Source organism: Artemia sp. Qi Xiang Cuo, chromosome 10 (genome assembly GCF_049724085.1).
Source record: "Artemia sp. Qi Xiang Cuo chromosome 10, ASM4972408v1, whole genome shotgun sequence".
Lineage (NCBI taxonomy): Eukaryota > Metazoa > Arthropoda > Branchiopoda > Anostraca > Artemiidae > Artemia > Artemia sp. Qi Xiang Cuo.
The window spans coordinates 3431453-3445350 of NC_142803.1; the positions used below are offsets into that span (position 1 = coordinate 3431453).

The window sequence follows — 13898 nt, forward strand, 5'->3', positions numbered from 1 at the left end:
CTGCTTTGTTTTGGTTTTGTTTGAATTTGTCAGAGTTTATTTGTTTCTTTCCCTTTCCTTTCTCTATGCTCTATCAGTGTTGTATTTTACATCTATGATGGGCGAGCAATTAATACATACATACAAAATATAATATTGATGAGATTGGCTTACGTTTGATATAGAGGAGAAGAGGCTTGTACATGAGCTATCTGAGGGATATATCACATGAAAATAAGAAATGTAAAGAAAATGGAGAAACCATTAAATATTAACTAGGGAGGTGTAAGGTGGAAGCTATGGATAAAATTTCCGAAGACTGGGAAGATGCAGCTAGACGGCAAAATATTAAAATAATGCGCTGGCATGTTAATAAACAGAGAGGCAGTAATCAATCCGGACTTGTCCCAGCTAAAAGATAGGAACCGGGCCACAATTAGTGATAAGGAAAGATATAAAAAGAGATGGGCAAAAACATCTGAGAGTGTGCTAAACACTGATAGGGTAACAGGAAAATATATAAAGGAGAATGAAAAACATTGTGACAACTTAAATGTGGAGGAAGATATATTTTGTAAAAAAAAAAAATAGGTAACAGTACTAAATGAATTAAAATATAATGAGGCTCCAGGTGCTGATAGTGTGGAAGATCAGTTTCTTAAATATGGTGGCTCTGAGGTTAGAAACAAGTTACTGAACGATATGAATATGATTTTAAAAAAGGGGAAGTATTTAGTGATGTTAGGACAATCCTAATTAAACCCCTATATAAGATAGGTGATAAGAGTGAGTGTGATAATTATAAAAGCACTAGCCTAGTATCTGTAGGTAGCAAATTATTTAGTGTGATGATATTTTTAGACTTAGAGATGCTGCAGACAAAGCTTCAAGAGAAGAAAAAATGTGGTTTTAGGAAGAACAGAAAATGTTTCGACCATATTTCCATTCTTAGATTAATAACTGAGAAGTGCGAGAGTCATCGAACTCTCTTAGTCCTTAGTTCTATAGATAATGAGCAAGCTTTCAATTCAGCTTACAGAAGAGCTTTAGCGAAGGTCTTATCCTTGTGTGGTATACCAGACTGACACTGAATGCACCTAGCGTCTTTTATTATAGCTGTACATCTCCCTCAACATGCCCTGAAATTTTCAACTTATTGTCTTAAGTTACTGCAGACATGTCTTTTAAGACACACACATACACTCTCTCTCTTACACACACACACCCTTAAACACACACAATCACGCGCACGCATGCGTGTTATAACTTTCATCATCACGAACTCTTTGATTCCTCGAATATGTTTCTTGAAGAACATTTCGTGGTCACCTTGTCTTTTTCTATTGTCTCATGAGTTATAAAATTTATTCTTACATCCTTCTGATTAGTGTCTTCCATGGTGTTTTGTTACAATTAAGGAGAACATCTTCACACCCTGTTCTGGCAAGTGTCGTCCGCAGAAGTCTTACGAGTTACCAAAATTTGATGGTTTGGTGATAAAAGCACCAAGAAAGACACAAATCTTGATTTGAAGAAAGAAATTTGATGATGAAAGTGCCAACGACACTGAAAGCGACATTCTATTGTTTTAGTCAGTTATGTGGAAACCTATATGTCTTAAGAAACACTCATGTTTAGCTAAAATTTTTTCGGTAATTGCGGGTTTCAAATTAATAAAAAAGGAAGCGTTCCTAAGAAATGAATAAATAATAGATAGAAATTAAATAATAGATAGAAATCATGTGATGCCGAATAGATTAAGGAGATTTAGCTTTCCGTTGAAGATGTACTTGCCTATAGGAATCAACATTTTGTAAATTTTTTGAATCTTCATGAGCGAAAAGCTTTTTCAAATTTAACATTTGAGATTGCCAATCTGAAATTACATGAGACACAATTTGGTGTACCAGAGACAGTCCTTTGTCACTTCTGTGTGCTTATTCAGGCTTTTACATTGATTGCAGTATTTTTGAGGTTATAAAGATGTGAATATTATTTATGTTTTCAGTTTGTATTTTTCTTTATCTATTGCTTTGAATTTAATCAAATTTTTTACCGTTGATAAACACTCCTGGACGTGGAGTCGAAATATTCGGATTTTTATTCAGAGTTTAGTCGCAATTCAGAGTTCAAAGTGTCAACATCAAAATTGGATATTGTATGAACATTAATAGTTCAGTAAGTTGTAGTGAAGAAAACAAAAAATTCGCAATGGGTATTAGTGACGTACAATCATGACATATTTTTATTGACGTACATATGTGTCTACTACTCTGCTGACTTAGTTTCTGGACATTTATATATTTATAGTGTGTGAAGCCATTTTAACGTTACCCTAATTGGCAAGCAGAAGAGGGACAGTAAACCCGTGGCAAGTGCCGTTGTACCTGCCAGGAAAGTCTCCCCCAAACTGCAGGGAATAGGAAGAATGAGGGCTGACGCTTCCCTTGTTTATTGGGGTAAAACGGGTTTCAAGAATGGGAGAGACTCTAATCCTAAATGCTGTATTGAACTATATATTGCGATCAATGGCAGTCTGAATAAAGAACGAAGTGTTTTTAGAACGAGCTGTGGACTTTTTCGAATGAGACTCGATTCCAAAGACAAAAGAACTGTTAAATAAGGAGGCCGATGCTGGTGATTGATTTGCGAAAAACGTGCAACATGAGGATAATTTAGTGGATATTGCTAAGCTGCTTGCAAGATGCGCTAAAAACGGATAGAACTCCCCTAGTGCGTTATATTTGATCCCCAAGAAGTACCGGCCAGTGGAGCAGAAGTAGGCGCAAGTATTATACCGTCGGTGAATGAAATGCGGTGGCAGTTGTCGGGTTTTCTCGAGCGTTACAACCAAGTTCCACTCCCATGGCCACCCGGTAATTCTATAAGTGACGGGAGCCAACCTATTCCTGTCCCAGATAGACATTCCCCACTACCCTATTCCGTAGCTCTGAAGAACCCGCCCCCCCCCCTACTAACACGCCAGAAGAACGAAAATAGTTTCTTACGAGCATGTGCGAGAAGACATGTCGGTTGATGATGTTGAATTGAAAAGAAACCGATCTGAATAGCGTCTTGTTGTTAAAACGAAGGACAAGACAGACAGCATTGCTTATTTAATCAACCAGAAATCATAAAGTGTAGAAGCTAAGGTGAAATCCCCAGCTTTCATAGGCGTGATCAAAAACATTCCAACCACACACGATGCCAACATGGTAAAAGCCTGCGTTTCAGGTTGCGAAAGGGCAGAGCAGTGTGGTTCTAGTAAAACCTATAAGTTGTACTTTTCCTCCCATTATCAGCTAGATATACAGGTATAGGGCTATGAAAACCCCGCCAAAACTTTATTTTGAACGTTTTACGATTTAAGAATTTGTGTACCTCCCAAAAAGATGCTCTAATTGCCAGAAATTTGGTCACGTTTCAGTGGTGTGCTCCGCTCCCCAGATTTAGATAATTTCGGATACTACACTGTCCACGTTGTGATGTCCAAGGCCATACGTCAAATGCCAGTACCCCATGCACGAAACCAACTGGATGTACAGCATGTAAGTCGACAAAACATACATGTCAGTCATTCCATTGCCCTGAGATGAAAAAGCAAATTGGAAAACAAAAACGCTCCGATGAATGAATAGAATACTGGGATTGTGTCTTGTAATATGAGTGGATGTGTGTCTCACATAAACCGTGTAATTGAAGAACTATGTCGGCGTAGCGATATTCTGTGCAATACAAGAACATTTGCTGACAAATGATAGTCTCAGCCTACTTACGTTTCGGACAATCATATATTTTATTTTGTACTAGCCAAGTCTCGTCAACGCAAGAGGCCCTCAGGTGGACTAGCGATCGTATGTAGTTCTGCCATTGATTAAGAGAGTCTTCATGCAGCTGAAAACTTCATAGCTATAAGGGTTGAGAACTTTTTGATTGTCAATGTCTACCTTCCACTAACTACAGTGACGAAGAATCGGATAACACATTCTCGGAAGCAGTACGACCTCTTGCAAAGTACATACTAGAGGTTCTATCTCAAATATTGACCATTTCGCATGCACACCATACGTGAGTGGCACAGTGAGCGTGCCAATGGGAAGTCACTCCACCAACCACATCCAAATTGAAGCATGTGTTAATGTTTGTATCCAAAAGGCAAAAATTACTTCAGTGTGGCATGAAATAAAAGATTGGTCAAAGCCGACTTCCTGCTTTATCGGACAGTGCTTGACACGACGCTTCAGAAGATCAGCCTGCCATTTAGTCTACTACAAGCCAACATGCAAAGGAATATCAAGGAAACTAAAATACAGGTTAATGCCTTCTGTGCTGAAATCACCCACGCACTACTAACCACAGAAAAGGCAGCTATTCCAGTTACGAAAATTTGTAAAGGTACTGAAATCCCAGGGTTCTCAAAGAATCAAGAGCTAGTGAAAGCGTGCCTGGATGCTAAGTTCTTGTTCTCAGTGTGGAGGGAAAGTAGTCATCCTAAATCCGGTGTTGTGAATTATCTCCGTGTACACACAAAACTTAAACTTGAGAAAGGCCTCAAGCAGCATCGCCCGAATATTAAAAATAATTATACAGAGCGAATAATTAATGATCCAATTCGTTTATGGAAAGACCACATGAAAGATCGCCCAAAAACACCCAATTCCTTGCCTAGTGATGCATATGACCGGTGAGCTTACTTTACGAGCGCATTTAGTGCCCCGAATCCAAGTGTAGCTAGACCATATATCGAACAACTTGAATCTCTGCTATCAAACTCGAGTTTTTTGCACTTTACCGTATCTGTTTCGGATGTAAATGAAAATGTCTGTAGGCTGAAAAAGAAAAAATCGCGCGGAGTTGACGATTTTTATGCACTTCACCTTGTGAAGGGTACTCGTCTTGTGCATGAAATGTTAACATTATTGTACCAAATCATATTCGTAGTTAGTTTTGTACCCAATGTTTTCTGTACAGGGCAACTTACGCCCATCCTGAAAAAAGGGAAGCCAGCTAACATATGATCCTCTTATCGCCCAATTACTGTGTTGCTAATTTTATGCAAGCTTCTAGAAATGCTAATATTGTCAAATGTTTGACACTGTGGCTTAAGGCCAAACCACCAGTGTGGTTTTGCGACAGAGATCGGTTGAGCTGATGCTAAGTTCCCAGTTGCTGCTATTTTGTCTGATTCTGAGGCAAAGGGTGATCCACTAGTTATTGGCTCTTTTGATAAGAGCCGGGCTTTTGATTCGTCAGTGCACGTGAAGATCCTTCTAGAAGCGTATAAACAAGGGCTAACTTTGTGTATTGTCAGAGTATTATATTATATGTACAATAACCTTAGCGCGCAAATCAAAATACCCTCAAATCCGGTTGAATCCGTTGTTGTACTGGTCCGTAAAGGAGTCAGGCAAGGTTCAGTTGTGTCTCCAAGGTTGTACAACAATAATGTTCTGCCAGCATAAGCCCAAGTAGCTACGTCTTGTGTTTCAAAAGGGATTGATGATTCGTTGATGACATATGCGAACGACCTGCTTAATTTGAACATGTCCACTGATCGACTTTCGAAGAGTTTTAATGTGTTGAATAGGGAATACAATAGCGAAGGTTTGTCGTTTAATGTGTCAAAATTTGCCATCTTGTTTTTCAATGTGGAGCATTGTGAAGAAGAAATCCCTTTGGGCGATTCAATTGTGAAACCATCTGAGAGTATTACTTACCTTGGTTTACCAATTGGTCGAAGCCTCCACTCCACCAGGACGCAGCTTGTACGACGCGTCGAAGTCAAAATTTGGATTGCGTATGGGTCAATTATTGGTAACAGACATCGGTGCTGCCGTAAATATCTTGCGTCGCTGTATGATGCCATTGCCCTTCCACATGTACTGTATATAGAGCCTTTTTGGAAATACCTGTCGTCCGCTCAGTGTGCAAAAGTATGAGTTCTGTTTTTTCGATTCGCGATGTTCCTTCTGAGACTTCTACCATGGACGAGTAACTCCTATATCATGCGTAATTATGGTGTATCCGATCCAACAGTCTGTGTTAACCGTGTCGCCGATAATTTTCTGAAAAACACTAAGGGAAGAGCGAACCCGTGGCTAGCCATCCTGTGCCAATAGTTTTGCTAATGTACATAATGTTTTAATATGTTTAAAGGTGTTCCTTAGTGTGACTTTGCTTTTCTTTTTCCTTTGCTATACTCCGTTTTAATTCCATGTGAATTTTCGGGCAATAAAAATAGTTACTTATTATTTATAAGTGTATTGTTATTTTTTCCTCTGTTTTATTTATATTCTGCCCATTTTCTCTCTCTTAAATTCCAATGATGAGGTATTTTTTCTAATTTTTAAAAAGAATTTAAAAGTTTTCACTTGTTTCTAATAAAAATTTGCGACGCTATTAAAGAAACGTAACAAGGAATTTTAAGGAGAAATTAATTTTGTGCATATTAGCTGGCATTTATGTATGTATTTTATGTAAAAATCGTATATTGCTGGTTTGTTGATTTGTTGGTTTTTTTTTCATTATACTCCCTAATTTCGGAGCTCAATAAAATATTTGAATTTGAATAAAATACGTCTTTTACTCTACAAAAAAGAGGATAAAATCTACTACACGCTCTCTAATGCTTAACAATAAACTAAAGGAACTCTGTCTCGTCGGTTCACCTCTCTCGTAGGTACACCTGTGCTAAAAACCCATAAAAAAGAAGTAATTGTGGTGCCGCCCACATTTGAAAAGGTTTACACCAGGGGGTGCATGACAGATGCGTTGGAAGCATCCTATATGGTTCACGAAGTGTAATTTATTTGGTGGCAGGAGACTAACTGTGACAGAATTGAGCCAATGGTGTTGAGCCAAGGGGCTCTCCAAGATGCACACTTCGTGGCAGAAAGTTGAATACTCTTTATAAATAAGATACCTTTTCTTGAGCAGACCTTCAGATTCATCAAACAAAGAATCCAAAAATAGAGTGACTGGTAGGAAAACCTGGAACAGCCCCCGAACTGACAGTTTTCCTGTTCCTTGTGTTATCAGTGGCAGAGTGAACTGGTTGTTAATGGCCCATCTAGGACGGATCAGAATCGGACTTGACACTGAAAGATATATTCAAGTTGTTAGTTTAATATTATTAGTTATCAAACAGTTCGTGGTAACGAACTGTAAGTAAGGAGCGACCCGGCACAATGGTAACCGAAACTCTATAAAACGGGATTTTGATACCAATAGATACATACAAAGAATCAAATTTTATTGCTGATTTCAAATATATAAGTTTCATTAAGTTTAATCCTACCCATCAAAAGTTACGCGCCTTAGAAAATTTGACTTATTTTCGAAAAAAGGGGGAAAGACCCCCTAAAAGTTATAGAACCTTAATGAAAATCACACAACCATATTTGATCAGCGTATCAGTTAACCAGCGTATCAGTTTGATCAGCGATCAGCTTATCAGTTAACCCTACTGTAGAGGTTTCAAGCTCCTATCTACAAAAATGTGGAATTTTGCATTTTTTGCCAGAAGAAAGATCACGGATGCGTGTTTTTTTTTTTTTTTTTTTTTACCCAGGGGTGATCGTATCGACCCAGTGGTCCTAAAATATCGTGGGAGGGCTCATTGGAACGAAAATTGAAAGTTCTAGTGCCCTTTTTAAGTGACCAAAAAAATAGAGGGCAACTAGGCCCCTTCCCACGCTCCTTTTTTCCCAAAGTCACCCGATCAAAATTTGAGACTGCCATTTTGTTCAGCATGGTCGAAAGTATGATAACTATGTCTTTTAGGATGACTTAGTCCCCCGAAGTCCCTGGGGGGAGGGCTGGAAGTTATGAACTTTACCCAATGTTAACATATAGTATTGGTTATTGGGAAGTATACAGACGTTTTCAGGGGGATATTTTTTGGTAGGGGGGGGCGCGGGGGGTATGGGGGAGGATCTTTCCATGAAGGAAGTTTCCATGGGGAAAGGGACATTGCTATGAAGGTGGGCACCGGATGTCCCAGCATTATTTGAAAAAAGATCAGAAATTAAATATAAAAACCAAGTTTTTCAACTGAAAGTAAACAGCAACATCGAAACTTAAAACGAACAGAAAATATTACGTATATGATTGAATTCACCCCCTAGTCAATACCTCGCTCTTTAAGCCAAAGTTTTTTAGTACTTTCATAAGAGCTATCTATTCTAAATAACGGCCTTTGTGTTTAAGGGGTCATTTTTAAGGAATTGGAACAAAATTCGAACTTTAGCTTAAAGAGCGAGGTATTGGCTAAGGGGCGAACCCCCTAATATACGTATTAAAAGTATATGAATATAGAAGTTCGTTACATAAGTTAATTCGTAAGTTACGTAAGTTTATTACTAATAAAAACGTTTGTAAAAAAATTTAACAAATTTCGAGAAAGCCATTTAACCAAATAAAAGTAAAATTAATATGCAAATTGTGTTTTAATTATTCATGTACGGTGAGCCAAAATCAAAATCTGTATTAATTCAAAAACGTTCAAAAATTAAATAAAAAGACAAGTTTTTTTTAACTGAAAGTACGGAACGACGTTAAAACTTAAAACGAACAGAACTTATTCCGTGTATGCAAGGGGCTGCCCCCTCCTCAACGCCTCGCTCTTTACGCAAAGATTTTACTTTCTCACAACTCTATTTTTTTTAAACAATAAAAAATTTTAGCGTAAAGAAAGGGGCGCTGAGGAGAGGCAGCCCCTATCATAAACGGAATAATTTATGTTCGTTTTAAGTTTTAACGTCGTTCCTTACTTTCATAGGCAGCGCGCTAGCGCTGCCTAATTAAAGAACGATGTGGTTATAATGTATTTTTTTTCCTCCATACCCGGGCACTTCGTATCGAACGGAGTTGTCGTAGAAACTTCGAAAAGGGCTCATTCGATTGGAAATTGGAGTGGCTGGTGCCCTTTATAATAGTCGAAAGTGATTGGAGGGCAACTAGCCCCTCCATGCCCATCATTCCCCCAACACATATCCAATCAAAATTTTGAGATAGCCATTTTGTTCAGCGTAGTTCATTTCTTGATAGAAAATATATTTTTGAGGAGGACACTCCCCCACAACCCTCAGGGCAAGGGTTTTAATTTATGCCCTGGGGGAAAATAAGGTTTTTTATAGAAGGAGTTGTCGTAGAAACTTCAAAAAAGGCTCAAAGGGTTTTAAGTTATGCCCTGAGGGCATATAAGAACGATGTTGGCACAATGTACTATTTATTATTTTTTCCTTTAGAGCAGGGCACTTCACATGGAAGAGGTCGTCGTAGACACTTCAAAAAGGGCTCATTCGATTGGAAATTGAGAGTTCTAAAGCCCCTTTTAATAGTCGAAAGTGGTTAGAGGGCAACTAGCCCCTCCACGCCCATCATTTTCCCAAAAAACATCGAATCAAAATTTTGAGTTAGCCATTTTGTTCAGCGTAGTTGATTTTCAGATAGAAAATATGTATTTGAGGAGGACATTCCCCCACAACCCTCAGGGCAAGGGTTTTAATTTATGCCCTGGGGGCAAATTAGGTTTTTTTTATAGAAGGAGTTGTCGTAGAAACTTCAAAAAAGGCTCATTCGATTGGAAATTCAAAGTTCTAGCGCCCTTTTTAATAGTCGAAAGTGATTGGACGGCAACTAGCCCCCCCCCCACGCCAATCATTTCCCCAAACACATCCAATAAAAACTTTGTGATAGTCATTTTGTTCAGCGGAGTTGATTTCCAGATAGAAAATATGTGTTTGTGGAAGACACTCCCCCACAGCCCTCAAGGCAAGGGTTTTAAGTTTTGTCCCGGGGGCATATAAGGTTTTTAAAGAAGGTGTTGTCGTAGAAACTTCAAAAACAGCTCTTTCGATTGGAAATTGAAAGGGCTAGTGCCCTTTTTAATAGTCGAAAGTGATTGGAGGTCAACTAGCCCCCCTCCCCACGCCCAACATTCCCCCAAACACAACCAATAAAAATTTTGAAATAACCCTTTTGTTCAGCGTAGTTGATTTCCAGATAGAAAATATATTTTTGACCAGGACACTCTCCCACAACCCTCAGGGCAAGGATTATAAGTTATGCCCTGGGGGCATATAAGGTTTTGATTGTAATCTTCGTCGTAGAAACTTGAAAAACGGCTCATTCGATTTGAAATTCAAAAACCTAGTACCCTTTTTAATAGTCGAAAGTGATTTGAGGGCAACTAACCCCCCTCTTACGACCACCTTTTCCTCAAACACATCCAATCAAAATATTTAGATAGCCATTTTATTCAACATAATTGAAAGTTTTGGAAATTAGGTCTTTAAGGATAACAGCCCCTCTCCTCACAGCCCTCAGGGCAAGGGTTGTAAGTTATGCCCTGGGGGCATATAAAGTTTTCATTGAAAGCGTTGTCATAGAAACTTCAAAATGGCTCATTCAACTGGAAATTGAAAGGACTAGTGCCTTTTTTAATAGTTGAAAGTGATTGGATAGCGACTAACGCCCCTCTCGCGCCCACTATTTTCCCAAACACATCGAATTAAAATTTTTAGATATCAATTTTATGCAGCGTAGTTGAAAGTTCTGGAAATTAGGTCTTTTAGGATGATAATCCCCCCAGAGCCCTCAGTGTAAGGGTTGTAAGTTATGCCCTGGGCCATATAAAGTTTTTATTGAAAGCGTTGTCGTAGAAACTTCAAAACGCTCATTCAATTGGAAATTGAAAGGGCTAGTGTCTAATTTAATAGTTGAATGTGATTGGATAGCGAATAACGCCTCTCTCACGCCCATCATTTTTCAAAACATATCGAATCAAAATTTTGAGATATCCATTTTGTTCAACGTAGTTGAACCTTCTGGAAGTTGGGTCTGTTAGGATGATAAACCCCACAGAGCCCTCAGTGCACGGGTTGTTAGTTATGCCGTGGGGGTATATAAGGTTTATATAGAAAGTTGTTGTATAAATCATAGGCAGCACGATCGCGCTACCTAAGTAAAGAACGGGGACACTCGAAAACGAGACAAGAAACGGGGACTAAGTAAAGAGGAGGACACTCCCCCACAACCCTCGGGGCAAGGGTTTTAAGTTATGCCCTGGGGGCATATAAGAACGATGTTTGCACAATGTATTATTTATTAATTTTTTCCTGTAGAGCAGGGCACTTCGTATCGAAGAAGTTGTCGTAGAAACTTCGAAAAGCCCTCGTTCAATTGGAAATTGGAATGGCTTGTGTTGGTTTTTTTAATAGTCGAAAGCGATTGGAAGACGACTAACACCCATTATACGCCCACCATTTCCACTAACACGTCCAATCAAAATTTTGAGATAGCCATTTTGCTCAGCGTAGTTGATTTCCAGATAGTAATTATATTTTTGAGGACAGTCCCCCACAGCCCTTAGGGCAAGGGTTGTAAATTATGCCTTGGGGGCATATAAGGCATTTTTATAGAAGGCGTTGTCGTAGAAACTTTAAAAAAGGTTCATTCGATTCGAAATGCAAAGGGCTAGCACCCTTTTTAATAGTCGAAAGTGATAAGAGGGCAACTAAACCCACCTCTCACGCCCACTTTTTCCCCAAACACATCTAATCAAAACTTTGAGATAGGCATTTTATTCAACGTAGTTTTAAGTTCTGGAAATTAGTTCTTTGAGGATGACGACCCCCCCCCCCCTAGAGCCCACAGGGCCAAAGCTGCAATTTATGCCGGGGGGGTATATAAGGTTTTTATATAACGCGTTGTCGTCAAAACTTCAAAAAGGACTCATTCGATTGGTCATTGAAATGGCTAGTGCCCTTTTTAATAGTCGAAAGTGATTGAAAGCAACTAACACCCCTTCCATGCCCACCATTTCTCCAAACACATCGGATAAAGATTTTGAGATAGCCATTTTGTTCCACGCTGTTAAAAGTTCAATAAACTATACCTTTGAGTATGACACTCCCCCCATAGTCTTCAGGAAAAGGGTTATAAGTTATGGCCTGGGGCATATAAGGTGTTTATTGAAATCTTTGTCGTAGAAATTTGAAAAAGGGCTCATTCGATTGGATATTCAAAGGGCTAGTGCCCTTTTGAATAGTCAAAAGTGATTTGAAGGCAACTAACCCCCCTCTCACGCCCATCTTTTCTCCAAACACATCTAATTAATATTTTAGATAGTCATTTTATTCAAAGTAGTTGAAAGTTTTGGAAGTTAGGTCTTTCTGGATGACAACCCCTCCCCCCCCCCACAGCCCGCAGGGCAAGGGGTAAAAGTTATACCCTGGAGGCGGATAAAGTCTTTATTGAAAGCGTAGAAACTTCAAAAGGGTTCATTGTATTATAAATTGAAAGGGCTAGTGCCTTTTCTAATAGTTGAAAGTGAATGGAGAGTGACTAACGCCCCTCTCACGCCCACCATTTTTCCAAACACATCCAATCAATATTTTGAGATATCTATTTTGTTCAACGTAGTTGAAAGTTCTGGAAAAAAGGTCTTGTAGGATGATAACCCCCTCGGTGGAAGTTGTTATAGAAATTTCAAAAAGGGCTCATTTGAATGGAAATTGAAATTGCCCTTTTTAATAGTCGAAAGTGAGTGGAGAGTAATTAACCCCCCTCTTACACCCACCATTTCCCCAAAAATATTCTATCAAAGTTTAGAGATATCCAATTTGTTCAAAGTAGTTGAAAATTCTGGAAATTATGTATTTAAGGATGACAAACCCCCAAGAGCCCCAAGGGCAAAGGTTGTAAGTTCTGCCCTGGGGGCTTATAACGTTTTTATAGATAGAATTGTCTTAAAACTTCAAAAGGGGCTCATTTAATTCAAAATTTAGAGGGCTAGTGCCCTTTGTAATAGTCGAAAGTGATTTGAGGGTAACTAACCCCCCTATCACGGCCACCATTCCTAGAAACATATCCAATCAAAATTTTCAGATAGCCATGTTTCTTAACGTAGTTGAAAGTTCGAGGAAATTTGGTCTTAGAGGATGACAACCACCCTAACAGATCTTAGGGTAAGGGTTGCAATTTATGCCCTTGGAGCATATAAGCTGTTTATAGAAAGCGTTGTCGTATCTAAAAAAGCTCATTCTATTGGAAATTGAAAGGGCTAGTGTGCTTTTTAATAGTCGAAAGCGATTGGAAGGCTTGACATTTTAATAGTATTAATTAAAAAAAACTTTCCGGAAAATAAGTTTTTCAAAGAAAAGTAAAGGCCATTTTAAAATTAAGATCAGTATATAAAAATACATTTTAAAATTAAAAATCAACACGACCAGCAAATAACTATTAAAGAATAAATGAAACCCAAAATGAACAGAAATTAAATAAACAATCATAGCAAAAAACATACAACAAGTAATAATAGAAATGAATAAATAGATCTTAAACCGAGTAATGCTTAGATTGAATAAGAAAATCAAGCTTAAAACAAAAAAATATTTTGCTATTAAAGTATGAATGAAACTTAAAACGAATAGAAATTAAATAAACAATCAATGCGAACAAACATACAATATATATTAATGTAAATAAATAAATAAATAAATCTTAAAACGAGTGAGAACTTAAACTGAATATGCAAATCAAGTTTGAATCGAATAAAAATAACTACAAACAATAGTTTAGGTATCGCCTCACTGCAGAAGCCTAAAACCTACTGCGTCATTGGCGCCTTACTGAAAACTATATGAGTCTTGAACAGTCTTGGAAAGTATAAACAAAATCAAATTGAATATTAGATATATAATGATATTAATTGTTGAAAGATCCATTAGTTCAAGATTTTTTTTCACTGGAATTTTTATTTTCATTTTCAATGCTGTAAGAACTGGAAAAGAATAAATTTGTAATATACGAGTTATTTGTTTTCAGTGAAGCGCCAATGGCGTAGAACGCTTTAGGTTTTTACAGTTAAAGAAGGGGGCAGTATCCAAATTTTATTTGTAGTTAAACTATATTTG

General features: G+C 38.1%; 2 protein-coding genes across 2 annotated transcripts in view; both read right to left on the minus strand.

Annotated features, from left to right (window-relative positions):
* The window catches only part of LOC148947365 (uncharacterized), a 511279-nt gene that overhangs the window by 232066 nt on the left and 265315 nt on the right, over positions 1-13898 (minus strand). The gene's annotated exons all lie outside the window — the stretch shown is intronic.
* Positions 1-13898, minus strand: part of LOC148947367 (uncharacterized) — a 75709-nt gene that overhangs the window by 50474 nt on the left and 11337 nt on the right. The window contains exon 2 of the mRNA XM_089095779.1: positions 6902-7076. Within this exon, the coding sequence (XP_088951905.1) occupies positions 6902-7076 (175 nt within the window). The remainder of the gene's footprint in view (positions 1-6901; positions 7077-13898) is intronic.